At 47.2% G+C, this 25,941-nt stretch overlaps 1 protein-coding gene across 14 annotated transcripts in view; it reads left to right on the forward strand.

The window, feature by feature from the left end:
• LOC126051048 (protocadherin alpha-C2-like) overlaps positions 1-25,941 on the forward strand; it is a 162,677-nt gene that overhangs the window by 60,091 nt on the left and 76,645 nt on the right. For 2 of the 14 annotated variants that reach the window (XM_049829711.1, XM_049829709.1), the window contains one exon: positions 2,330-3,855. The exons of 9 other annotated variants lie outside the window; for them this stretch is intronic. In XM_049829711.1, coding sequence (XP_049685668.1) covers positions 2,330-3,855 — 1,526 coding nt within the window. Of the gene's footprint in view, positions 1-786; positions 3,856-12,844; positions 15,075-25,941 lie in introns of those variants that run through there. 3 more of the 14 variants (XM_049829708.1, XM_049829707.1, XM_049829717.1) reach the window with 3 other exon arrangements.

The raw sequence follows: 25,941 nt of genomic DNA on the forward strand, positions 1-25,941 counted from the left end.
TCACTACTGTGTGAAATCTCCTGTTTCGTGTTGCTGCCTGGCCTGCATGGCAGGGTAGCAGCAAGTGTCAGTAGTTGTGTAGAGAAGGGGCCCTGATGTATTTATATGTTGGTGGATGAGGTGGGAGCATGGGAACATGTTGCAAGATGAACTGTACCCTACCACAGCAGTGGTGCAACCCTTTTGTGTTGTCTTCAGTTATGTCATGGCTGGATGACTGTACTGAATCCTGCAGCAGCTTATCTCTGCCAGTAATGGGCACATTGTTTTGCTGTACTGTGAGTGCCTATGTGCCAAAAAAGGTAAGAAAGAACTTGTCATTCATTGTGCAGCTACAAGTGGGGAATAAAACTTGCAGGAAATACTTTACTGAGACATAACAACTACTAGAGAGCTCAGGTTCCCTGAGCTATTTCAGCCTTTGAGAGGATCTGTGCTATGTGGATTATGTTTAGACTGACATAAAGAGTTAGGGAGTCACTGACGGAGTGGAGAGTCTTTTGGAATTTGTATGCATTGCAGATTTCTTAGGTTGGACCTATATTTCAAAAGGCAAAACAATTCTGTTACGGAGGGACACAGATATTCTTTGTAATATGATGTTCTTGCTCTATTATTTACTGTATGAAAACCAAGGAGAGGGCATGGGATTGCTCTGCTACTTCACTGTCACAAAGCCATGAAAAAGTAAGCAGGTTCAGCTTGGTTTAAGCATTACTGCAATAAGCACAAATAAATTTGATGTGAATCTCTGTCTCCTGGAGACCCGAGTTCTTTCCATAGATAGAACATCAAGGATACAGTCTTCTTCTGTAGAAGAAACAGCTGACATCTCTTTGCAAATAAAGAAATAAATGAGGAAACCAAGTTACGCCTCCTCAGCAATGTGTAGGGAAGACGAAGTCAAGAGATCAGAAGTGAGGTAGGCTCTTTTCAGTGATGACCGTCACAGGTATGATTCCTGGAGAGAAGAGAAAAGCGAAGAGAAAAGGAGAAGAGAGGAAAGAAGAGCCACACCACCTAGTATCGTTTTTGGCGAGGGGAAATGTTCCGAAGGCAAATCGCGGAGCTTGTCGCCCAAGCGGGCGGAGCCACGGCCCGTCCTTCCCGAGCGCAGCGCCGCTGCAGGCGGCGGCAGGCGGCTACTCGAAGAAGGAGCCGCGCTCGGACACCAGGTGCCGCTGTTGGCCGCGAAGGCGCCCTGAGCCCTCTGGAAAGCGGCAGCTCCTCCCCGAGCCGCTGTCACGGCTACCGTCAGCGGGCGAGGCGGCGGCGGGATGCAGCGGGCTGGACCGGCCGGGGCAGTCCTGAAGGCGGTGCGTCCGGGCGGCGGCGGGGAGCCGTGCGGGGCCCGTGCGGGCGGCGGCGGCGATGGGCGTGTGCTGGGGGCCCGTGGTGCGGGTGCTGGTGCTGCAGGCGGCCTGGGCGCTGGGCGGCGGGCAGGTGCGCTACTCGGTGCCGGAGGAAGCCAAGGCCGGGACGGTGGTGGGGCGGCTGGCGCAGGACCTGGGCCTGGAGGCGGGCGAGCCGGAGGCGCGTCGGCTGCGTCTGGTGGCGCAGGGCCGGCGGGCGAGCGTGGAGGTGAGCGGGGCGAGCGGGGCGCTGGTGGTGAGCTCGCGGCTGGACCGGGAGGAGCTGTGCGGGAAGAGCGCGCCGTGCACCCTGCGCCTGGAGGTGCTGGTGGAGCGGCCGCTGCGCGTCTTCCACGTGGAGCTGGAGGTGACCGACATCAACGACAACGCCCCGCTCTTCCCTGTGAACGAAGAAGCCTTTACAATCGCGGAACTGTCGCTGCCGGGGTCTCGGTTCCCGCTGGAGGGCGCGTCGGATGCAGATGTCGGAGCCAACGCGCAGCTCTCCTATACCCTCAGTCCCAGCGAGCACTTCAGACTTGACCATCAAGGGACTAATGACCAGAGCGCGTCTTTGGCTCTTGTTTTAACAAAACCTCTGGACCGCGAGACGATGCCTGAGCACCGTTTGGTGTTGACAGCGAGTGACGGGGGCCGTCCATCACTGACAGGCACGATGGAGCTGGTGATCTCGGTGCTGGACGTGAATGACAACGTGCCCCAGTTCAACCAGTCAGTATATAAAGTGAAAGCCTTAGAGGGTTCAGATCTCGGGACACTGTTAATCTCGCTCAGTGCCATGGATTTAGACGAAGGGATCAATAGTGATGTTATATATTTATTTAGTAAGCGTCTTGCTGCTGAAGTAAAAGAAATGTTCGCTATCGACGAAAACAAAGGAGAAATCAGACTTAAAGGGAAATTAGACTATGAAGAAATGGATAGTTACGAGATTATAATAGAAGCAAGAGACAAAGGATCGCCGCCGCTGTCGGGCCACTGCAAGGTGGTGGTGGAGGTGCTGGACGTGAACGACAACGCGCCGGAGGTGTGGGTGACGTCGCTGTCGGTGCCGGTGCCGGAGGACGCGGCGGTGGGGACGGTGGTGGCGCTGCTGAGCGTGTCGGACCGGGACTCGGGGGCGAACGGCCGGGTGCGCTGCGCGGTGTGGCCGGCGGCGCCGTTCGGGCTGGTGGCGACGTTCGCGGGCTCGTACTCGCTGGTGCTGCGGGAGGCGCTGGACCGGGAGCGGGTGTCGGAGTACGAGGTGGAGGTGCGGGCGGAGGACGGCGGGGCGCCGGCGCTGCGCGCCAGCCGCGGGGTGCGGGTGCCGGTGTCGGACGTGAACGACAACGCGCCGGCGTTCGCGCAGGCCGTGTACACGGTGCTGGCGCGGGAGAACAACGCGGCGGGCGCGGAGCTGGCGCGGCTGTGGGCGCGGGACCCGGACGAGGCGGGCAACGGGCGCGTGAGCTACTCGGTGGCGGAGGGCGTCGGCGGGGGCGCGGTGGCGGGCGGGGGGTGGCGGGCGGCGTCGAGCTACGTGTCGGTGGACGCGGAGAGCGGGCGGCTGTGGGCGCTGCAGCCGTTGGACTACGAGGAGGTGCAGGTGCTGCAGTTCGAGGTGCGGGCGGTGGACGCGGGGGAGCCGCCGCTGTGCGGCAACGCCACGGTGCAGCTCTTCGTGGTGGACGAGAACGACAACGCGCCGGCGCTGCTCCCGCCGGCTCCTGCCGGGGGCGGGCCGGGCGTCGGGGCCGCGGGCTCGGCGGCGTCGGGGCCGGGCTCGGGCTCGGGCTCGGGCGCGTTGTGGGCGTGGGCGGCGTGGGGGGCGCCGGCGGGGCAGGTGGTGGCGAAGATCCGCGCGGTGGACGCGGACTCGGGCTACAACGCGTGGCTGCGCTACGAGCTGTGGGAGCCGCGGGGGAAGGGCCCGTTCCGCGTGGGGCTGTACAGCGGCGAGGTGAGCACGGCGCGGGCGCTGGAGGAGGCGGACGGCCCGCGGCAGAGGCTGGTGATCGTGGTGCGGGACCACGGGGAGCCGGCGCGCTCGGCCACGGCCACGCTGAGCGTGTCGCTGGTGGAGGGCGCCGAGGCGGCGCTGGCGGCCGCGGGCTCGTCCTCGTCGGGGGCGGGGCTGCGGCCGGCGGCGGGCGCGGAGGGCGGCGCGGCGGCGGCGGCGGCGACGAACGTGTGGCTGGTGGTGGCCATCTGCGCGGTGTCGAGCCTGTTCCTGCTGGCGGTGGTGCTGTACGGGGCGTCGCGGTGGGCGCCGCGGGCGGCCGTGCTGTCGGGGCCCGGGCCGGCGACGCTGGTGTGCGCCAGCGAAGTGGGGAGCTGGTCGTACTCGCAGCGCCAGAGCCGGAGCCTGTGCGTGGCGGAGGGCGCGGGCAAGAGCGACCTGATGGTTTTCAGCCCCAACTTCCCGCCGCCGCCCGGCCCCACCACAGAAAACGGTTCTGCTGTGAAGGGTCTGTCTCTCTCCCCACTTGCTTCAGGCGTGGTAAGTTTATTCGCAACTGTATTTTTTTCCTCTCTTGGGTAGTTCTATTTACCTGCCACTTTTCATGGACCATCTAATATATTAAAATACCTTTTCTATGGTAATAATTTTGCCATGCGAGTCCTAGCCTTGTATTGCTGTTGGGTGTAGCCATAGTCATCCGTGTTAGACATTTGTGTTCGCCTTTTGAAATGTCATTGTTTGAATACCTGAATGCTTTGCAATATTTCTGTCTCCTCCCTCCCCACCCCCCTTTTTTTTTTATTGCATAGAACGTTATGGTTAAACGAATTCTTAGCGTTGTAAGATTACTCCCCCCATCTACTACTTGACGTCAAATGGCGGTGGTAGGTGTTAGCAGATGTTTTATTTCCCCCTTTGTAATGCCTTTCAACTTGTGAAAGCACCGGGGAGGTGCCCGGAAGTTTGGTAGCTCCCTCAGGATGACTGTAATTAGGGTACAAGGTATCTTTGAAACCAGGTGTGGTTTTGCTTGGTTTGATAAATTTTGTCTTCATTTGCGCAAGGCTCGCTCGGGTTTTTATTGATTCTGAAACTTGCAGGTTGGTGGGTTTTAAGGAGCTGAAATACATGGAATGACAGTTATGGGGTGCAGTGAGAGGAAGAAATGTTGGTGGAGATCGTGAGTACTGTTCTGTCTCTAGAAGTCCGGTGATAATGTGGGGGAAAGTGGAGTGAGATACAGGATGCTTCATGAAGAAGTGGAGAACTGTTTGTGGGAGGGCGTGCTCCCCAGCCTCCCTGCACCTCTCTCCACGACCTGATCCCGCCCTCTTCATAGTGTTGTGGCTTCCATTCTACCTCATTCAACCCAGAAGTGTGCTGCGGAAAGTAGAGTCGAAAGTTGGTCAGAGTTGAGAGAGGGAGGAAAACTGGTTAAGGCAAAAGTAGAAGGGAGAGCTTTTCTATGCAGTATTGAATAGTCTAGAGATGGTGGGTTAAAAACTTTTGGTTCTCCTAGCAGTAGAGCAGAAGAAACAGGGAAACACAGATTCAGCTAGAAAGAAGGTGTCGATGCTGGTTTCCACATCGATTTCCCTGTGTGGAGAGCGATTGCTTAATTACCGGGTTCTTTTACCACTGTCATCGAAGCAGCTCAGCTGATCCTGGCCATGCACTGAATCGACTCTGTTCTCATCGACACCAGCTCCAAAGTACTCTTTGAGATGAGATGTTAGGGTCATGTTTAGTGTTCCTTGTTTGATGTTAGAAACGGGATATAACTTCTACAGGGAAAAGCGAAAATCTCTTAATTCTGATTTAGTTTGCATTATATCAGCATAAAACCGAAGTCTGTAGGGCTGCTGGCATAGTAAGAACAAGCAGTACGTTTATATCATTCTTTTTTTTCATGTTATGCGTTCAATTCGCCAAAGACACCTGTTTGGATAACTACTATAGTTTTATGGCAAAGGGTTATCTGTAACGTAGTATATTTCTTCTGAGAACGTACATTTCGTTGGGGTTTGTACGAATAGAAGCGTTTTAGACAAAAGACACGGACTAAAAAATTTAAATCGCAGGGTATTGGTTCGAATTTGACAAGAATGATGCTTATAGGTGTACTGAAAACTAGTAAAGAAAGTTGAAAACTTCATGTCCGTTTTGAAAAAATCGTAAGAGTGGGTTATCTCCCCCTGATCCACAGAAAAATGTGAGCATGTCCCACGAATTTCTCTTTCCTTCCTGCATCTATCTTAGGTCACTTAGTAACAGCTTTACGTTTGAGTTCTTTGTGTATTTGCTGGCGTTTGTGTTTCTAGTCTCCTTTGATCATGTCCGATAGCTGCTGTGCTGAAGGGGAGTGGGTTATCACCTCTTAAGTATGCGTGAGCTACCTTAATGTGTGAGTAGCAAGGCTTATCCCAGCGCTGTAGAGCTGTCGTTTTCTTTCCTTAATTCCCATGGATGTGATGGAAGGCAGGAACAGCAAACCGCGATCTCCTAAATGAGAAGCTTCTGGTTAAATTTATAAGAAGGTTTAACTAATTCTGTAGAAGAGGATGGAAAATCACAGCACTTGCGCGCAGGTGTAGGAAGCAAATCGTTTCCTTGGGCTATGGTTAAGGGCGATGTGGAGTCTCTTTAATGCCGATTGTTTGGGGCAGGGGAGGCTTTGGCTTCAGTACGGTTTCTCTTCGTTTCTCTGCAGTAACGAATTGAAGATCTGAACGGATTTATTATAGACGTACGCTGTCAGGAAGTTTCTCAGCATTTCTTTTAGAAACAAAGCGAGCTTAACTTTAGAAACAGAGGTCGTGGATGCTTTTACTTCGTAGCATAGTCTGGCCAGGAGTCGTTAACAGAACGCGCTAGAACATCCTGTCAGTGTCATGAATAAAAGAGAACAACTTCACGCAGGGTTGTCAGTCGCTGCAAACCGAGACTCATTCCCGCTGCATATTGTTTTGCGGAATGAATGCTGATTAGCAGCCATGTTACCAGGCAGAAGGCAATCGTGGCTGCTGAGGCAGGGCTCGCAACCGGGTGCGCTGCAGAGCGCTGCCGCGGGCGGCTCTGGGAGCGGGAGGGGCGGTGCAGCAGCGGCTGCAGCTCCCACACCGCCGTGGTGGCCGGAGGCTGTTTTGCAGCCTGAGGACTAGGAATTTTACAGGCAGGGAAATACCTGGCACAGCTGCCGGAGGAGTTGCGAGAGACGCCGGGTGTTGGGCTCGGAGCTGCTCTGCCGCACGAGCGGGACTGGTCCCCCGTACCCGCTGTCGCAGGTGTCTCCCCCTCCCCGGGCAGCTTCCGCCAAGCCCGGTGGTCTCTGACTGGGGGTAAATAGACCGATCTATGTCCTCGCGTTCAAGCGGCGAGTTCTTGCCTGCGATATACCGAATAGCACGTCGTGAGTCTGTATTTCTGTGGCTTGATGTGGCCAATGAGGATTTTCGCCAATGAGGATTTTCCTGGGCTTCGCTGAAATCTCGAAATCCTCTGCCTAAGAGATTGTTGTCCCAGGCTCCTTTTAGTCATCTCCGCTCCTTCTGTCCCCACGTAGCGGCTGCGAGCTCCCGTGGCTTGTCGAAAGGGCATCCTGACATAGCTGCCTCTTCTTGCCTTGCCTCTGCGGGGGGGGGGGGGGGGGGGGGGGGATCGGAGCTGCGGAACAACAGCGGATCAGCCCGGCGCTGCGTCCAACAGCAGAGCTGCTCTGCCCTCTCCTTTCGTCGGGGTGGACGCAGGGCTGAGTGAGCCCGCGGGGGAGAGGGGAGGGTCCCGAGGGGGACAGCATGGCCTACCTGCCACGCCGGGTCCCGAGCGGGAGGAGCCTGGTGTTTCGGGTGGCTGGGGGTATCGCCGTCCTTGCATTCATCTCTGCCCGGGGAGCCCGCACAAGAAAGGCGATAGCGGGGTCCCTGCACCTCCGTCGGCGGCTCCGCGCTGGCGACTTGGGCTCGGTCCGAGGAGGAGCTCCGGTCTTCCTCAGTCCGCGGGCAGATCCTATTTACTGTGGGGCTGCCGTCAGTGTACGAGCTTTTCACGTGCTTCTTTCCGGGTGGAGATGAGGGCTGGGGCTGCCGGTGGGTCCGGGGACAGCGGCCACCGCGGAGAGCTTATCGGTTCCCCTCGGAGGAGAAACCGCAGGGCTGCCGCTCCGTCTCCTCCCCCGAACGGATTCAGCCCCTTCTGCTGCCTCCCGCTGAAGCGCCGTGTCCTAATTTAACACGACTGTGCGCCCCTCCATTCTGGTGGGCGCCCCTGGGATTCTCCCAAGCCTCGGTACCGAGCGGGACGTATCCTGCAAACCTCTGCCGAAGGCACCGCTCGGCGTCTGCACCGCCTCTGATGCGTTGCCCGCGGAAACGGCACCTTAAAATCATCGCTGTCGTAGATGATGATGTTGAAACACGAGCGGCTCTTCGTGTGGTGCAGCCGTGTGCTCCACAGCCCCGAGGTAACCCGGTTTTGCTACTCACCTTTATTTATTTCGCCTTTGCTCCCTTAACGGTTTCTTCTGTCTGCTACCATTGTTCCGAGTGCAACATGCACGGCTGGACTAATGACGTCTCATTGACGAAAAAGGGGACGATTGGCTGAAAATATAAGACGGGGAGGGAGAAAGAGTACGTAAGGGATGCTCCGGGCTCTGTGGCGGTGTAAATGCAGCACTGCAACAGCCCGTCGGGCAGAGAGGAAGAGCTCTGTGAGCACGTCGGGGAGCAGGAGATGATGAGAGGTGTTGTGTAGCAGTGGGTGACACCGCGGAGGTCCCAGACCATGCCCTCAGGATAGCAAAAAGTTGAATTTCTCAGTGACTCGGGTCAAACCGGCTTTAAGAATGGGTCAAGCTGAGGGAAGGGAATAGGGAACGGTTTGGAGATGGCAAATTGAAGGCAAACGTGAGTTCAAAGACAAGGGGTTTTAAACAGTGGTTACATCATCTGCTGTGATACTAAGTGAAGTGTCTACATTAAAGGTGTTTAATACCCTAATTATATTATCTGCACATCAGTCGTAAGTGACTTGAGATGAAGAGATCTTTGAGATTGGAGACCTTGAAAAGAAGGGTTGGGTGGAAGGGTGGCCAAACAAGAGTGAGAGTGGAGAAACTGAGTGTAAAGGCACCCTTGAGACCCCCCAGGGCAGCTGGATATGGGAAGTAGAGCACAAACAGGCAGGGAGGAAGGGGCCTGGGACTCTGCTGAGCAAAGCAGTGGCTTCACACACGGGGCAAGGCTGTATTCTGCCCCCATGGCACAATGGTGTTACTCCCTTCAAGGCAGGAGTGGCTGTAGCGTAACCAGCCCTGGGTATTTAATAGTACTAAGCACTGGATTTTGGCCAAGGCCCAGAGCTGTCTACCTGAGCAGTGTGTGGAGCAGGTGCTCTTCCAGGCTGGACTAGGAACGCGGTGTGGTAGGAGCTGGGTGTTGAGATGGTGCCAGCAACTTGGGTGTTCCAGTGAGCAAAGCTGCCTGATTGTCCACTGCAGAGTGTGGAAAAGGAGAGTAGGGCAAGGGATGCCAAAATACTAAAGTAGCATTGTAAGGTTTAAAAATGTTGCTAAAAAGAAAGAGGATCAAAGGCAAGTTCCCTTAGAGCCCTGTAAACAAGCATCAGGCAATGCTACAAAATTAAAGAGATGTAGCAGAAAGCTGAAGAAGTTATTTTGGATGGTAAATGAGTAGTAAATGAGTGGATGTGGTGGGTTGACCCTGACTGGACACGAGGTGCCCACCAAAGCCCTTCTATCACCCCGCTCCCCTCAGCTGGATAGGGGAGAGAAAATATAACAAAGGGCTTGTGTGTCGAGATAAGGACAGGGAGAGATCTCAACCAATTACTGTCACGGGCAAAACAGACTCAACCTGGGGGAAACTAACTTAATTTATTGCCAATCAACGAGAGTAGGGTAATGAGAAATAAAACCAAATCTCAGAACAACTTCCCTCCACCCCTCCCTTCTTCCCGGGCACAACTTCACTCCTGGATTCTCTACTTACCCCCCCAGTGGCACAGAGAATGGGGGTTATGGTCAGTTCATCACATATTGTCTCTGCTGCTTCATCCTCTTCAGGGACAAGACTCATCACACTCTTCCCCTGCTGCAATGTGGGGTCCCTCCCATGTGAGACAGCCCTCTACCAACTTCTCCAACATGGGTCCTTCCCATGGCCTGCAGTTCTTCATGAACTCCTCCAGCATGGGTCCCTTCCATGGTGTGCAGTCCTTCAGGAGCACACTGCTCCAGCGTGGGTCCCCCACAGGGTCACAAGTCATGCCAGAAAACCTGCTCCATGAGCTCCTCTCTCCACGGGGCCACAGGTCCTGCCAGGAGCCTGCTCCAACGTGGGCTTCCCGTGGGCTCACAGCCTTCTTTGGGCACCCACCTGCTCTGGCGTGAGGTCCTCCCTGGGCTGCAGGTGGACAACCTGCCTCACCATGGTCTTCACCACAGGCTGCAGGGGAATCTCCGCTCCGGTGCCTGGAGCATCTCCTCCCCCTCCTTCCTCACTGACCTTGGTGTCTGCAGAGTTGTTTCTCTTGCATGGTCTCACTCTGCTCTTCAGCTGCCATTTCTGTGTGCCCTGCAACTTTTTTTCCTTCTTAAATATGTTATCACAGAGGCGCTACACTATCACTGATGGACTTGGCCTTGGCCGGTGGTGGGTCCATCTTAGAGCCGGCTGGTATTGGCTCTGTCAGACATAGGGGAAGCTTCCAGCAGCTTCTCACAGAAGCCACCCCTGTAGCCCCGCCACGCTACCAAAACCTTGCCACACAAAGCCAATACAGTGAATTAAAGACAAAATTGGTGTAGGCTGCCAGATACTTCTCAAAAGGTGAGTACATCTTGGAAAGAGGCAAATGTACAATTACTTTGATTGATTTTGGCTGTTGTTAGTTAATCAGTTTCTGCTAGCACTGCTGGTATTTCAGGCGCTGGAATGCATAACCACAGCTTGTTATTCCAATATTAAGATTTAAAGAAAAATCTACCTTTGAGTGGGTTCGTCTGTTCAACAGGAGGATCTTGGGCCCCAAATTCTTGGGTTTCTTCATTGCAAACCCAGTCACAGACAGGTGAATAGTCTGTGTGTTTTACCTGTGTGTGCACCTGGGACACCAACACCCGGCTGCCCAAGCCTTCCCAGACACATGGATCTATCTTTGCCACAGGCCAATGTTAAGGGAAATTCATCAGTCTTTCCTGTGACTTTAATAGGTGTTATTGCATTGCTTCTGGGTGTTTATAATGACTGCGCATCACTACAGAGCAGTAAAACTAGCAACTTTTTCATATATTGTAGATGACATCATATCTTGGCACAAGGGGAGTCTAGGGCTAATTTGGGGTGGAGGAAGTCTGGATGACAATTTTATGATGACTAAGTGGGAACTGGGGATTTCTGAGTTAGCAATCAAGGAAAAAACCAAAACAAAACAACCCCAAGGTAAACAGCGTACCATAAATACTTACATTGTATACTGTGTGCAATGGTGCATTGAACAAATTTATGTAGTGTGTGAATTAAGGTGGATGCACACCAGCTGCGCAGCTCCTGCATTCCACCCCCCAGCCCGCTGTAACGGGTGCTGTAGTGTCAACGCAGTAGAAGTAAAATGCAACATTCAGGTGCTGCCAGGGGCACCTGGAGTTAAAAAAATCGTAAGAACAGCAGATACTTGTGCTGGGCCTGACCAAGGCTTGCTCTGGTGCCGGCAGGATAGGAGCCTCACTGGAAGGTTTTGCTGAGTTGTGAGGATGCAAACAGATGTATCGATTTTTTTTTTTTTATTTAATGTACAACTTTTGGCTGTGCTCCCAATTTTCTCCTATTTTGAAAGGCCCTGATACTATGTATAATTGAAATGTTCTCTTTCACTTGCCCGGAAATTCTCAGCTGCATAAAGAAACACAACGAATGCAATAAGAATTAAGATCTGTCCTTGTGGCACATGTATAGTCTCTTGCTTTTAATTGATCAGGATCTCATGATAATAAGCTCTAACAGAAGGAAGTTGGAAACGGAGGAGACCAGAGGGGTCGTCAGGGCTTGAGGCCCATCTGTTTTACATTTACATTGCTGCTGAAGGTCATTCCAGGAAGGTTTTCCAGGAGGGTGTTTTGAAATGCTTTCTGCCTTCTCCCACCTGCTTAGGGGGTAGTTGCTAACTGTGCCCTTGGTGCAGGAAGTTGGGGGAGCAGAATGCTTTGATATTTATTTATTTTTTTTTTCCCCTTCACTCATGATCTGCTATCTCTGTGTGGTATCAGCTCGTCTCTCCCCACAGTTCCTGGGCATATCCTAAATGCAAGACCTCTCTGGTGCCGATATTTACTTCTCTACAAGTAATGTGACTGCTGTAGCCTCCCACTTTCCCCCGCCCACCCGAGCTATCCCCATCCTGCTTTGACGGGCTGGATGGGAGCTCATCTGTGGCTGCGGGTGATCCGACTGGGGACTGTCAGAGAGATCCTTCTCTCCCAATAAGCCGTGTTAATTTACCTTGTCCAGAAGGCGAAGCAGGAAAGAGGCTTTTTATTTTTTTTTCCTTCCCCACCCCTTCCTATTTTTAAATTATTTTTTTTTAAGTTTAACAGGGGTAGAGTCGACTGCCTCCTTTAATTGTGCTCTTAAAACCCCCCTGGGAAATGTTGTGCTCAGCCGGAGCGTGCCTGGACTGTGCTGACCCATGTTTAGCCGATGCCTGTCACTTCTCATAGGCGTTTCTCTTCCCCCGCGGTACTTTGACAGCGTGCTGCGGCGCATCCTCTCGCTGCCCCTCCTGCAAGGAGAGCGGGGAGGGAGGGAGGGAGGGAGCGGGGTCTGCTCCGCGTCTCTCCTTCACGGAAGCACATCCAATGCCGCCGACTCGGGAGGCCCGGAGCACCCCGTCTCCGTTCCCCGGACCTCCGTCGGGGCGTTAAAAAAACAGAGGGGGGGAAAAAAATGGGGGTAAGGGGGAGCGAGGAGAAGCCGCCGTCCGGCGGGGGGAGCGCAGCCCCTTCCCCCGGCGGCGCAGGTGGCGCCGCGGCCTCTGGGTGGCGCCGCCGCCGCCGCGAGTCTAAGAACCGCGCGGGGCCGCCGCGTCGGTCATAGCGAGCGGCGGAGCGGAGGTGCTGCCTCTCCCCGCACAGCAACCGGCGGCGCGGAGGGGGCGGAGGAGGGAGCCGCCGCGGAGCCTTCTGCGCCTGCAGCCAACTTCTCGCCTTGCCGCCGGTGCTCCCCGGTGCCCGTTCGCTTCGCGCTGGAAACTTGCGGTGTTTGCTGAAATTTTGGATTATGTTCCTGCTGAGCCGGTCTGCGGGGAGCTGAGCCAGGGGAGGAAGAATGCGGGTCTATTTAATGGTCTTCTGTCTTATTTGCTGCACCGCGAACGGGCAAGTAGTGTATTCCATCGCCGAGGAAACAGAGCGTGGAGCGTCTGTTGGGAACATAGCAAAGGATCTAGGAATAGATGCAGCTACACTTTCAGTTCGGAAATTTCGCATGATCACCGGTTCAAGTAAGCAATATTTTAATATAAATGCAAGCACGGGGGCTTTGTCTGTTAATGAGCCCATAGACAGAGAGCAGCTTTGTGAATTAAAGTCTGCCTGTCTTCTGAATTATGAACTTGTGTTAGAAAACCCTCTAGAGCTTTATAGGATGGAATTTAAAGTCTTGGACATAAATGACAACTCCCCCAGCTTTCCCTTAAGTGAATATCATATAAACGTGCCTGAGTTCCTGTCACCCGGGGCACGGTTTACACTCCCCAACGCCCAAGATCTTGATGAAGGTACCAACAGTGTCCAGAATTATACTCTGAGTCCTGATGAACATTTCCATTTGGAAATGCAGACACGTGGGGACGGGAGTAAATATCCTGAATTGGTGCTGAAGAAAGCCTTAGACAGGGAGCAGCAAGCCACTCACAGACTTGTCCTTACAGCCAAAGATGGTGGGGATCCTCCAAAGTTCAGTGATGTCCCAGTCATTGTGACTGTGCTGGATACCAATGACAATGCACCAGAATTTGAGCATTCAGTCTACAGGGCGAGTATATTGGAAAACTCCCCCAGTGGCACTTTGGTAGTGCAAGTGCATGCCACAGACTTGGATGAAGGTCCAAATGGAGAGATCAGGTATTCATTTAGCAATACTACTTCTGCTGATCTACAGCGAATGTTCTTTATTCACCCGCACACTGGGGAGGTGACAGTCAATGGCATTTTAGCTGTTCAGAGACCTCTCCTCGAGATGCTTATTGAGGCAAGGGATAACGGGGCATTTGGCATGTCCAGCACAGCTAAGCTCCTGGTGGAAATCACTGATGTGAACAATCATGGCCCAGAGATAACAATTACATCCCTTTCCAGTCCCATTCCTGAGGATGCTGTTCCTGGCACAGTGATAGCTCTGCTGAGTATTTTGGATAAGGACCCTGGGGAGAACGGGAAAGTAACCTGCCAGATCCCTGATAACCTTCCCTTCCAGTTAAAACCTTCCCTTGAAAACTACTACAGCCTGGTCACCAGTGGACTTTTGGACCGAGAGCTGATCAGTGGGTACAACATCACCATTACTGCCACAGACTTGGGCTCTCCACCCTTCACCACTCAGAAGACCCTTTGGGTGCAGATTTCTGATGTGAATGATAACTCCCCTGTCTTCAGTGCTGACACATGTGATGTGTTTGTGGAGGAGAACAATCCACTTGGTGCTTTTCTCTACCAGGTCTCCGCCTCTGACCCTGATATGGGGGAGAACGGACGGGTCTCTTACATGCTCAGGAATTCCACAGTTGCAGGCAGTACCCTGGCCAGCTTCTTGTCTGTGAGCTTGGCCAATGGGAGCATCTATGCAAAACGTGCCTTTGACTTTGAGCAGCTTAGGAGCTTCTATTTCCAAGTGGAAGCCAAGGACAATGGATCACCAGCCTTGAGTGCTGCCATAACTGTGAATGTTTACATCTCAGACCAGAATGACAATGCCCCAGCCATCCTGTATCCCACCAGCCAGAATGGCTCAGTAGCTGTGGAAGTTGTGCCCCGCCTGGCTGATGAGGACTACCTAGTAACGAAAGTGGTGGCAGATGATGAGGACAATGCGCAGAATGCCTGGCTTTCCTATCACCTTGCCCACTCCTCCGACTCTACCCTGTTCCGCTTGGCACCACATTCTGGTGAGCTGCGCACCACGCGCTCCATGCGCTCCACTGACTTCCTCAAGCACAAGGTGGTTGTGGTGGTGCGGGACCACGGGGATCCGCCGCTCTCATCTACTGTGACGGTGGGCATCCTGCTGGCTGACACTCTTCCCCAGGCACTACCGGACTTTGATGACAGCGGGGAGCCACCACCACTGCTCAATGCTACAAACATCTACTTGATTGTTTCCCTTGCCTGTGTCTCCTGTATCTTTGCAGCGTTCCTCCTCTTTCTTGCCATTGTGCGTCTGTGCCACTGCCAGACTTGCTGCTGCAGTGGCTGCTGCTGCCCAGCTGATAAGTATGAAAAGTATTGCTATAGCGTGCACATGCTTCCCAGCTCCCACCTCCCGCCAGACATGCTGGAGGTCACTGGTGTGGGTAAACTGACGCATACCTACTTGTACAGGGCATCTGTAGGTCTTGGGCCTAGTAACAGCAGCATCCCAAACGGTGATGCTGGGAACATTCCCAGTGGTTCAAGGTTGCAAGTGCCAGGACCCTGCATCCAAGTGCAGCAGGTCCAAAGTGATCGGTTGAGTGCTGTCCTCGTGGTAAGTACTTCTTCCTTTCACTATTTTTCTTTGAGACACATGGCCTTGCCTCAACCCATCTATGCTCGGTTGCTGTCAGTGCAGAAGAAGGTACTGAGGGTATTTGCAGGAGAGCAGGCATCAGACCTTCATGGCACCTGGAAGAAACTTGAGTTCCTTTTATATCTTTCTGAAAGCCAGGACCTTTTTGGGTGAAATATGGTCATGGGATGAAAAAAGAGATATTTTTTTTCCCACAAACACTTAGGACCTTCAGACATAATTGAAGGTAAAGAAAATGTAAGTGAAAACTAAATACCTTGCAGGCTGAGCCATTGTCTTCAGTTAGCTAAGTAGGGGCATGATAAAAGGCCATGCAAGTTTCTAATCCATGGATGGTTCTAATCTACATTGTATGTAGCTTGTGATTTTTTTTTTATTATTATTATTTTTTTAACACCCCGCTCCCCCCCCCCCCCCCCATTCCTGAGGTTTTTTCATTAAGGGGTTAAGTATTTTACTGAGCCAGGATGCTGGTTTACAATGCCCAAGGTAAGCCTGTGTTGGAATAACGGGAATTCAATATCCAGCACCTCTTTAGGAAATGTAGTTTGTAGTGCTCATCTCTCTTTCTAAGCAATCAACAGGTTTTGTGGAACCTAAAATAATTCTCTTCTGAGCCTTTGACCAAGCTGGTTTCTTCTCAGCAGTGTGATGGATGAATTTGCAGGAGAAGATATCATATTTTGATCACAGTGTAGGGCTGCAATGTGGGATATGTCTGTAGGTCTGATCTGTTGGGTGTTGCTGTCACTTGTCCAAGATACAGTTTTCTTATATGGAAAACAATGCTGGTTATATTTTTAATAGGTGCTGTGAGTCATCTTTATATGTTTGTGAACTTTTGAGATGTTTTGCGTGCAGTCTGTCAAATTTCCCTAGTGTGCGTAACAGTAACTAACCACTGTTGGTTCTGCCCAGGCCAGTACTCTGTCATAAGAGCTATTCCAGATGTTTCTAAGGAAAATGTAAGAAACCATGTTAGACAGACATGGTATAATCTGCTTCCTGCAGTTGTTTTTTTCCTAGTTTACAATTATTAAAGGTTGTCCTAAGTCTGCAACAATTATGTTTATTTTCATTTTTTAAATCATTATTGTACCTTTAAATACATGTAAATAGCCAGCCCCTTTTTGAAACTTAATGTAAGAAACCATGTTAGACAGACATGGTATAATCTGCTTCCTGCAGTTGTTTTTTTCCTAGTTTACAATTATTAAAGGTTGTCCTAAGTCTGCAACAATTATGTTTATTTTCATTTTTTAAATCATTATTGTACCTTTAAATACATGTAAATAGCCAGCCCCTTTTTGAACCTTAATGTAAGGGTAGCCTCAGCAAATTCTTTGGATAATCAAATACATATTTAACTATAGAGCACCTCCTTTTATAACTCTTGAGTTTCCAAGTAGTGATTTTTAGCAAGTTTTCCCTTGTTCTAGAAAAGATTCCTGATTTGCTCTTAATTATGCAATTAGTTTATCATGCCTTCTCTTATTTATCTGTTGGCAAGGTGAAATAGGTTTGTGGGTTGTAGTTTTTTTATCCACCCTCTCACTGTTTTCTGAACACCTTGTCCACATAAATCCTCCTGACAAGGAAAGATCTTTTCTCATATATGTCATTTGATTTACTCATGATGGTTTACCTAGTATTTAATCAAAGTTATAATCCGTTTTAAGTCCTGTTCTCTGTAGTGGCAGTGGGTTGCACATGTTAGGGGTTTCTCACTATGCAAAGCTGGGGGTGTGGAATAAATCTTGCAAAAGCAGAAGCATCAGTGTCTTTCAGCAAGAAATTGTAGAGTCCAGGAAAATAGCAGTTGGTAGTATGTAAGCAAGAATTTGTGCCTGTTACATTGGTGTTCTTTGGGATATCACTGATTATTTTGAGAATCCAAAAAAAAATGGCTGAGTTAGGACCTTTGTAATGGGGAGCTAAAAACCTTTTTGGCAATCTGTTAACTCTCAGAAGGTGTCTGCAAGAACTCCAACAGTGTCTTGGGGGCATGTGTATCCTTGGCTTCAGACTAGGTCAATATTGCAAAACTTCTATAACAAAGGTGATACAAAAAACCCCTCTGGTGCAACTAATTTCTGTGTTCTTCTTGAGCAAGATCTTGAAACTCAGGTTACCAACACATTAATGGACTAAACAATAATAAAAATGCAAAAGTATCCCTGAGCTTTGTAATGAGAGCAACCAAAATGTATCTCATTATATCTCGCTATATTCAGTCATTCAGGTGAATTTTTAAACTTGTAATATGAGACACCTTTTGAGGAGCTTTTGCGAGTGGGCAAAATAAATCCGAGATGTCACCTTTGGCAGTTTTATTTTCTTGGCTCCTAATATGCAGATATGGGTAACCGTAGATGTGACTTACATGAGAAGTCCAAAGGCTGTACATTAATTGGGCTGAGTAGGGGAGCAGAGACAAGGACTGTGAAAACTTACCTATCCTTAGAAACAGAATGATGTCAGTTGTTATTAATTTGTTGCTGATGATTTCAGTGGCTAGTGTACTGGAGAATCAACTACATATGTATACACACATATATGTGTATATATACAATTTACATATTTCTTGCAAAATTTGCAAGTTATTAAAATGGCATTCATATTCAAATGATCAGTAGTAGGCAGAAGCTGCAGTCTCTGTACTTTCATGTCTGTACATGCTTTAGACTCACCAAGATTTAAAATAAAGTATATTTATGTTAGAGATGCTTGGAAAATAGTTTCCATTCATCTGAGGTATCATGTGTTCTTGAAAATTATTCCTTAGTCCACATCCCTGTGGACTTCAGTACAATTTCTATGCAGAAAGATCACAATGATTTTATTAGTGAGGAATATTTTTACTCATTTTATATTAAAGTGAGAGGATTAGAATTTTTCAGTGTTTACCAATAGAAATTTCAGTAAAAAATTAAATTTGAAGTTTGGGTGTTGACTAAATTTTGTGTAAGGGCTTTCAGACTGACTCATTTGGAGGTAAAAATATAAGCATAAGTGACCCTTTGAACTTCTGAGGAGGGATCATTGTATTTCTCCATAAGAATATAAATGTAACAAAAAGAAAACATTAAAAATTTAAAAGGTACTGGGAGGAACTCCATTGTTATAATTCAAGACACTGGAAATTACTCCAGAATTACAATTTTAGCAGAACTTAAATATCCCTGCTTGGTTGTTTTTTTTTTTTAATCTGAGGTGGATATTACAGTTTTTAGTACGTGGAAGACAGAAAAAGTCTACATATATCAAAAGTTAATTGAAATTCCAGAAATTATATGTATTTTCAAAATTTAACTTCTTTGTTCTTGGTCTTCATTTGCTACTGAATTAAACGATAGGCTTGAATGATTTTTATATATGCAGATGCATGAGACCATTTTATGCTTCTACATCTTCTATTTAGGTTAGAGCTAAAAATAGAACTATGTATGGCCATAATAGCAGTATAGTAAACTGTAATTGTATCTCTTTCAGTATTTTGCTGTGTCTTTCTGCAATGTAGCATAAGTGACAGCTAAGTGAAAAGCATGTTACACTGCTATGCTACTGTGCTGTATGAGAGACAAAGGCAGTAGTGGAATTACTGAAGTCAGCAGTAGTTCACTGAGTATTTCTGGGATTGTGATGCGGCCATGGATTGTTACGGTTCTTTTGCTTGCTTGTGTTGTCCATTGTGCTACGCGAAAGGCCTGTGAGATATTTCTACATTTAGGGTATAGTGAACTCTATGATTTGACATTCAATATTTAGGTTATGTCCAAAAATAGACACAAACCTAGCAAGGGAGAATATTTCTTGCTAAATTCTAATAGGAGTGTAATAATTTTGTGCAATGTGGCATGCATTTCCAGTGACAAAAATGGATGCACTTACATTGAAACAGTGGCATGCAATCTAGGCTGAACTGCCGCAGGATAAGCATCAGCAGCTTACTCACACAAGTAAAGACCAGCCATGTGAGTAAGCCCTCCCTGCATCTTGTTCTGATGGGAGTACACACCCCATAACAAAGCTAAATATAAGGGTGAAGCACCATCCTAATTTTTTCTGTCCACGCTGATAATAACCTGCCCAGAACCAGCAGTCATGTGCCCACATTGTAAGAATTCAGTTGTGTAGGCAGATTTCTTGGCTACAGAAGTTGCTCTTGGGGTCAGGCCAAGAAAATCTTAGAAAGAGTGATCATCAAAGAAAATTCAGCAAGGGAAACTGCTGTAGATTTCCCTCTTTCTGACCACTACAATTACCTTTTGCAAGGAAGGATGCAGCTCCAATGTTCAACAAAAGAACACTGTGTCCAGGAAAGGCTACAAATGCCTGGGCTGAAACTTTCTTTGTCTGGTGTCTGCCTTGGAGTATTATTTTTAGAGGTAGTGGAAGGGAAAGTGACAGAAGGAATAGCTTGAGACAAAGGGCTTGAGGGGATGTAGAGGGTAATGTGACTGTATTTGGAGATGTGTAAGGCAAAGGCAATGATCGGTGGATTGGATGGTGGCCTGGGTTGAGGGAGAGTAGATGCAAGTAGTAATTCTTGTATGAAAGTATAGAACAAGAAAACAGTTTGGATCAAGTCCAGTCCTTTCCTATATCGGCCACCATTTAATCTTAAATCTTCAAATTCAAAGATTTAAATTTTAATTGTAAAAATACTCATTTTAATTGTAGAATTCACTAGATTGTGCACATTATTCCTATTATAAAGTTATTCCTCTAGAGCTTTAAAACCCTCTTCTGACATCATGTCAACAGTTAGTTGCCATGAATTTATAGACATTTGTTCTTGTGCCAGCAATGTCCTTTTAGTATAAGTAGTTCTCTTCCCTCTTTGGGCTTTGCTTTCTTCATAGTTTAGAGAGCAACCACATCTTTTCTTAGGCTTTGTTTGATTAAGCTAAACAAGTCAATCTCTTTCAATCTTTTTTTCTACCGTCACCTCTGCGCTTGTCTGATCGTGCTAATATCCCTTCTGTTCTTCCTTTGTGGATATATATTGCAAATATGTGACCAGAATTATATATAATATTTCAGACAAAGGGCTTCCTACACAGTGATAGGAATACTTCCTGGTTCGGGGGATAGGGAATACATCACCTCATACTTCTTGGGATGGCAGTTACCTTCTCCATAGTTGTAATGTGTTGATTGATCAGTCACGTAAGTATTATTGCAGAACTTCTTTGTGGTAGAGATGGGGGGGGGGAAGGTTGGTTCCCCAGATAGTGGTGGTTCTGCCTAACCTCATCCATCTAAATGCTTGGTGTTTGAACCTTAGATGTTAAAAAGTCATAGCCACCTGCTGAGAGCAACTCATCCTGTTCATCTTGGACATAAGAGTTGAGACATAGTCTACAAATAGTGCTGAGACCAGATGCACAACTTTTAAATAACTGAAACTAGATAATATAAGTAGTACCTTATGGGAGTCTGCACATTGGGTTATTAGATGTCATCAATTTCTGTGACAGGTGTCAAGTTGTTCCTGCAGTGAATGATGCCAAATGGTTGTCTTCCACAACTGTTGTTAGAATAGCCCAACTTCTTGTGCCATTTTTCAACTTTTTCATGTAGCGCTGTATGGAATATTTTAGTGAAATCAGAATAGATGAGATGAATTTCAGTTTGTGTTTTCATTGAAGAGAATTGAAGACCAATCTAGCAAATAGTTGTAAGATAAATCTATGAGAATTTTCCTTCCTTTTAGTGTACCTTCATTTCTCATTTACTCCTTCCTCCAAATTTTTATCCAAACAGGCAGGGTAGTGGGTTTGTGGTCACATAGGCTGGATTTTACCATTCTAAATCACTGGCACTGCAGTTGCTTCTCTCCAATCTGGTTATTCTACTCCAGACTTGACAGGTTTATCTTAACCCCCCCCCCCCCCCAATCACCCCCCCCAAAACCCACAAAGAAACAAAACTCAACCCAAACCCTCCTCAATCCTATGCTTTTATTTGTTAGTTCTTTTAGAAATCTGTGATGGAAATCAGGTAGCAGGGATTTGAGGATGCTGAACTCCCAGCATTTTAATTCTGCCTTGGTGACAGCAATTTACATTCCCTCAGAGTTAATTTGTCACATAGTCAACTTCATACTCAAGATACTGAAAATAGAGGAAAATATAGAGTTATTGTCAAAAGATGGGACGGTATCTCAAGGGAATGATTTATCCGCATGTACCGTGTTTTTGTACTATTGGCCTGTTCATCCTCTGTATCCTGTTGGAGAGAGGCTGCTGGACTTCTAGTGTTGCCCAATAGACCTGCACTCACGCTATGTATTTTTGGGTTTACAGGTAGCTTGTTTCAATGTAATGAAAGGAATTCTGCTAAGAGTGTGACTTCCTGAGGACTGCTTAAAGTCACAATTAATCAAAAGAATAGCAACAAAATCCAATACCAGAACTGAAAAGGGAGGCAAGCAGGCACATGGGGATGAAGATATTCAGTTGAGATTTGTAAGGCAAAGAAAAGGGCAGGGCAACAGCTCAAAGATTTGATGCTATCAGAGGCATTTGGAGAATAAAAGCAAATTTGACAAATATGACAAGTGGAAATTAACTATCAGAGAAAGAAGGTACATTATGAAATAAAGAAGAGTTTTGTAGTCTCTAGTCTTTGAGCAGTCTCTCTAAGGAAAATGAACACATTTTTGTTCTTTGGATTCTTTCTTCTCCAAAGGAATGATTTTTATATTTTGACCTGTTATTTCTTCTATTTCCCCCTAAGCTTGTCCCAGCATAATGGGTCTTGACACCTCATTTAGTTGCTTTTAATTTCTTTCTTATTCTTCAAAAGCTGCCTTCTAAGTCAAACATCTTTGCGTGATTGATGTACAAAATCAAAGTTTATGATGTTCACTCATGAAACCTGAGGCTGTTGGTTCCAAAAAGTTCTGTGTTGTTCCTCAATATTTTCCAATCCCATTGTAGGGGGTATAAGCCAAGCAAGGAAGATTTACAGTTGAATGGGCTCTTCATCTTTTGTACTACATAGCTGTTTCCTTATGTGTCTTGGAAATGTATTTTAGACAGCTATTTGGTTCTGCTTTCTAGCCAATAGTTATATGGAGATTGGCACAATATCCTTATGGTTAAAGCAGTTTTCGTTGCATGGTGTTACATTCACAGGGTTATGATCAGACCTGTAGTATTAAGACATGAAGACATTTCAACATAAGCCTGATTTCAGTCTTCTAACTTTGTGACACTCCACAAATTCCAGTACAAGAGAGATATGGAGCTACTGGAGACAGTCCAGCGAAGGACCACTAAGATAGCTAAGGGACTGGAGCATCTCTCATATGAGGAAAGGCTGAGACAGCTGGGCTGAGAGACCCCAGAGAAGGCTGAGGAGGGAATCTCATTAATGTATGTAAATATCTGAAGGGAAGATATAAAGAAGATGGAGCCAGGCTCTTTTCAGTGGCACCCAGCGAGAGGAAAAGAGGAGGTTCTGTCTAAGTGTAAGGAAACCTTTTTCTTTTTTTCTTTTTCTTTTCTGTGAGGATGCTGAGCACTGGCACAGGTTGCTTATGGAGGTTGTGGAGTCTCCATCCTTGAAGATATTCAAAAGCAATCTGGACATGGTCCCAGACAACCTGCTTTAATTGGTCCTGCTTGAGCAGTGGGGTTGGACAAGATGACCTCCAGAGGTCCCTTCCAACCTCAACTGGTCTGTGATTCTGTGTTGCCCTTAATGGGAGAGTGTGCTGGGTGTACCCTACCTTACAGAGATGTGTGATGACAGTGGAGAAAAGGTGTGAATTTGGGCATGTGAAGTATATCCTCTAGTAGGTTTCCGTTGGATGAAAGACTCTTGGGCAGTTCCTGGGGGAGAGGGTGGTGTTGGGCTACAAATGTGAGATAGATGTGCTAAAGTGTGTGTGGGTAAATGCTTGTGGATTGCAGACACATTGCAGAGATATTTTTTTTAGACTTAACAAGTTTAAGCCTTTGGTTTATCATAATTGAGATAATAACAACTAAATTAGGCCACTGTAAAGTTACAGGATTTAGCAAAACTGTTGGGTTTCATGTTTGTGCCTACAACATAGACCAAGTGTGCTGGTCTGTAAAAAGCATTGTTCCTGGGCATTTATTGCTAAGTCAAAATTAGCACAGTGGAGACTAGGGGGTGGGATAGAATGGGATAATGTAACAAACATTTTTAGCAAGTAGGTACTCTGTGAGAGGATGATCTATCCATAGGATCTGTGGTGCCAAGGAATTTCTATCTGAAACATCACACTCCATAGACTTCCGTGAGAGTCAATTTTTGTTTGTATGTACTTTGGCACATCTTTTTTTTGGACAGAAAATAGAAAAAACCCGAAACCTCAAACCCTCAATTATGCATTTGCTCAGGGAGACCTTTTCTGTGTTTTTCATTTTCACTTGTCTTAAGATACCAAAGATTCCAAGAACTCAAAACATCTGTCATTTGGTTAGGCCTAAAACCTGCAGAATTTGAAGTTTTGCTTAGTAGGAAATGGGAAATTTAAGAATACTGATAACTGCCAGTAACGGTGCTACTCAGGGTCATTGATGAGTTGAATGTTCAGTGACTAAATCTTGTGAAAGGGCATGGATCTTGATTTAATATTTTATATTGTAAAGCCAATGACCCCTGCAACAATGCAGGCTGAGGTGGTCAGTGGTGGTAGTGGTGGGGGGGTTTGGGGAGGGTTTTTTTTTTGGTTTTTTGGGGTTTTGTTGTTGTTGTTGTTGTTTTGTGGGTTGTTTTGTTTGTTTGTTTTGTTTTGGGGGGTTTTGTTTTGTTTTGTTTTGTGGGTTTTTTTGTTAAGGTTTTCAGATTTGTAGCCAGAATACCATTTGCTTGCATTATGCATTCTTCTCATACCCCTCACACACCCAGCCCCTAAAAAAACCAACCAAACAAAAAAGTCCAGTCAAATTTATTCAAATAATCTTAATTCTGCTCTATATGTCAGCCTGCTATTTATCTCCAATAGGTTTACATCATGAGAAAATTTGTAATATTTCAGGAATCATTAAAATGTGATGTTGTAAAATGTGATGTTTGCTTCTGCTGACTCAGTTTTCTTCTTTGTAGAATCCTAGTCTCATGGAGCATGGTCTATAACAGTTCTATTGTCTATATATATTCCTTCAAGTGAATCCTTCACTTGTTTGGTTTATGTTGTTGTTGTGGGTTTTTTGGTTTTGGGTTTGGTTTGGGGTTTGTGGTGGTTTTTTTTTTGATTGGGCAATCATGAATACCCTAAAGGTAATTGAACTCTAAAGATATCCATTTTCAATATAATATTCATAGGAAGGAAATTTGGAGGAAAAAAAAGTGACTTTTTCCAGTCAGAGGAGAGAGAACTGCCACCTTGTCTCACCTTTTTTGAGCTGGTGAAGTAAAATCACCCTAGCAAATGACTTGTTGAATCTGAGTTGCCAGCTGGAATACCTTCAAAGGATTTTGGGTTGTTCATTTAGGACTGCTATTTGCACTTTCATCTTTGTTTTAATCTTATTATATATTTGTCTAGGGATTAGAATTAGCAAGTTCCTGTCTTCTCTTTTACAACATCATGCTTCTCTACAAGGCATTCAATCTCTTTAATGTATCTCATCTTATTTGAAAAACTACAAGAAAAATTAACCCGAGCTAATGCAGAACATGGAAATATGCCAGTTTGACCATGGTCAGAACATAGCTGTAGAATACAAATCTGCAGTGAAGAATGTTATCATTTTGGAGCTCTTAATCTGGTGAGGCCCTTTACTATTGCAATGTTATGTTTCATGAAAAAGCTTTTCTTCACTCAAACTGCTCAAAGAGGACCCAAATGTTTTTGGATAAAATCTGAATTGAACCATCAAGCTCTGGAGCTGTAAATCACCATTCTATGAATTAATAGTTCATCACTACGTGGTTCTCTCTTGTACTGTTTGTTTTATCATCTAGGATATGGAGCCAATGCTCTTTCATGTAGGTGATTTATGTTCTTGGAAAACTTGGAAAACAGCCAATATTGGAGTTAAACTTGACTGGAAAAAACCAAACAACAAACCCCAAACATAAACAAACAACGCCTTCCCCCCTCCACCCCAAAACCTAACAAAAAAACATGAAGGGGGAAGTAACAGTAGTTTTCCACTATCTAACAGGCATTGCAGCGATGGAAAGAGAGGAAATGGTTACAAATTGCAGCAAGGAAAATACTTGCTGGCCATGAGGAAGAAATTCTTCCTTGTGAGAGTGTTGCCACCCAGGGACAGGACACAGAGAGGTGTTGGGATCTCTGTCCTTGAAAATACTCAAAGCTTGACTGGACAAAGGTCCTGAGCAACCTAATCCACCTGTCATGTTAGCCCGCTGGAGGTTGAAGTAGAGACCTCCTGAGATCCTTCCCAACCTATTTTTTTTTCCTGTGATTCTTTGAAATGTGGCAAAATGGAAAGGCTATAACAACTTTTAAATGTTTACAAAAATGATGCTTCATTCTCTTTTCAGAACATGTATTGAGGTGTTCACAGGGGTTCTGAAACTACTGTATATTTCCCAATAGGTGCTGAAATCCCACTGTGAAAGATATGAAAATCACACCAAAACATCTGAATTTGTTCCCTGTCAGATGCACAGCTGGTGGCATTCCCTGTCATAGATCTTAATGCTGGGTTGTACCCAGCTGTCTCCAGCTGCAACTACAGTGATGATCATACCCAAGTAACATAAGGTTAGGAAGCTCTGCATTGCCACACAAGCATGAGATCAAAACCACACATATCTAGCTTTGGGGAAAGTTTTGGTATCTGAAACCAGCTTTGTAATTTTAATT

This window comes from Accipiter gentilis, chromosome 26, assembly GCF_929443795.1.
Source record: "Accipiter gentilis chromosome 26, bAccGen1.1, whole genome shotgun sequence".
In the NCBI taxonomy this organism is placed as follows: Eukaryota; Metazoa; Chordata; class Aves; order Accipitriformes; family Accipitridae; genus Astur; species Astur gentilis.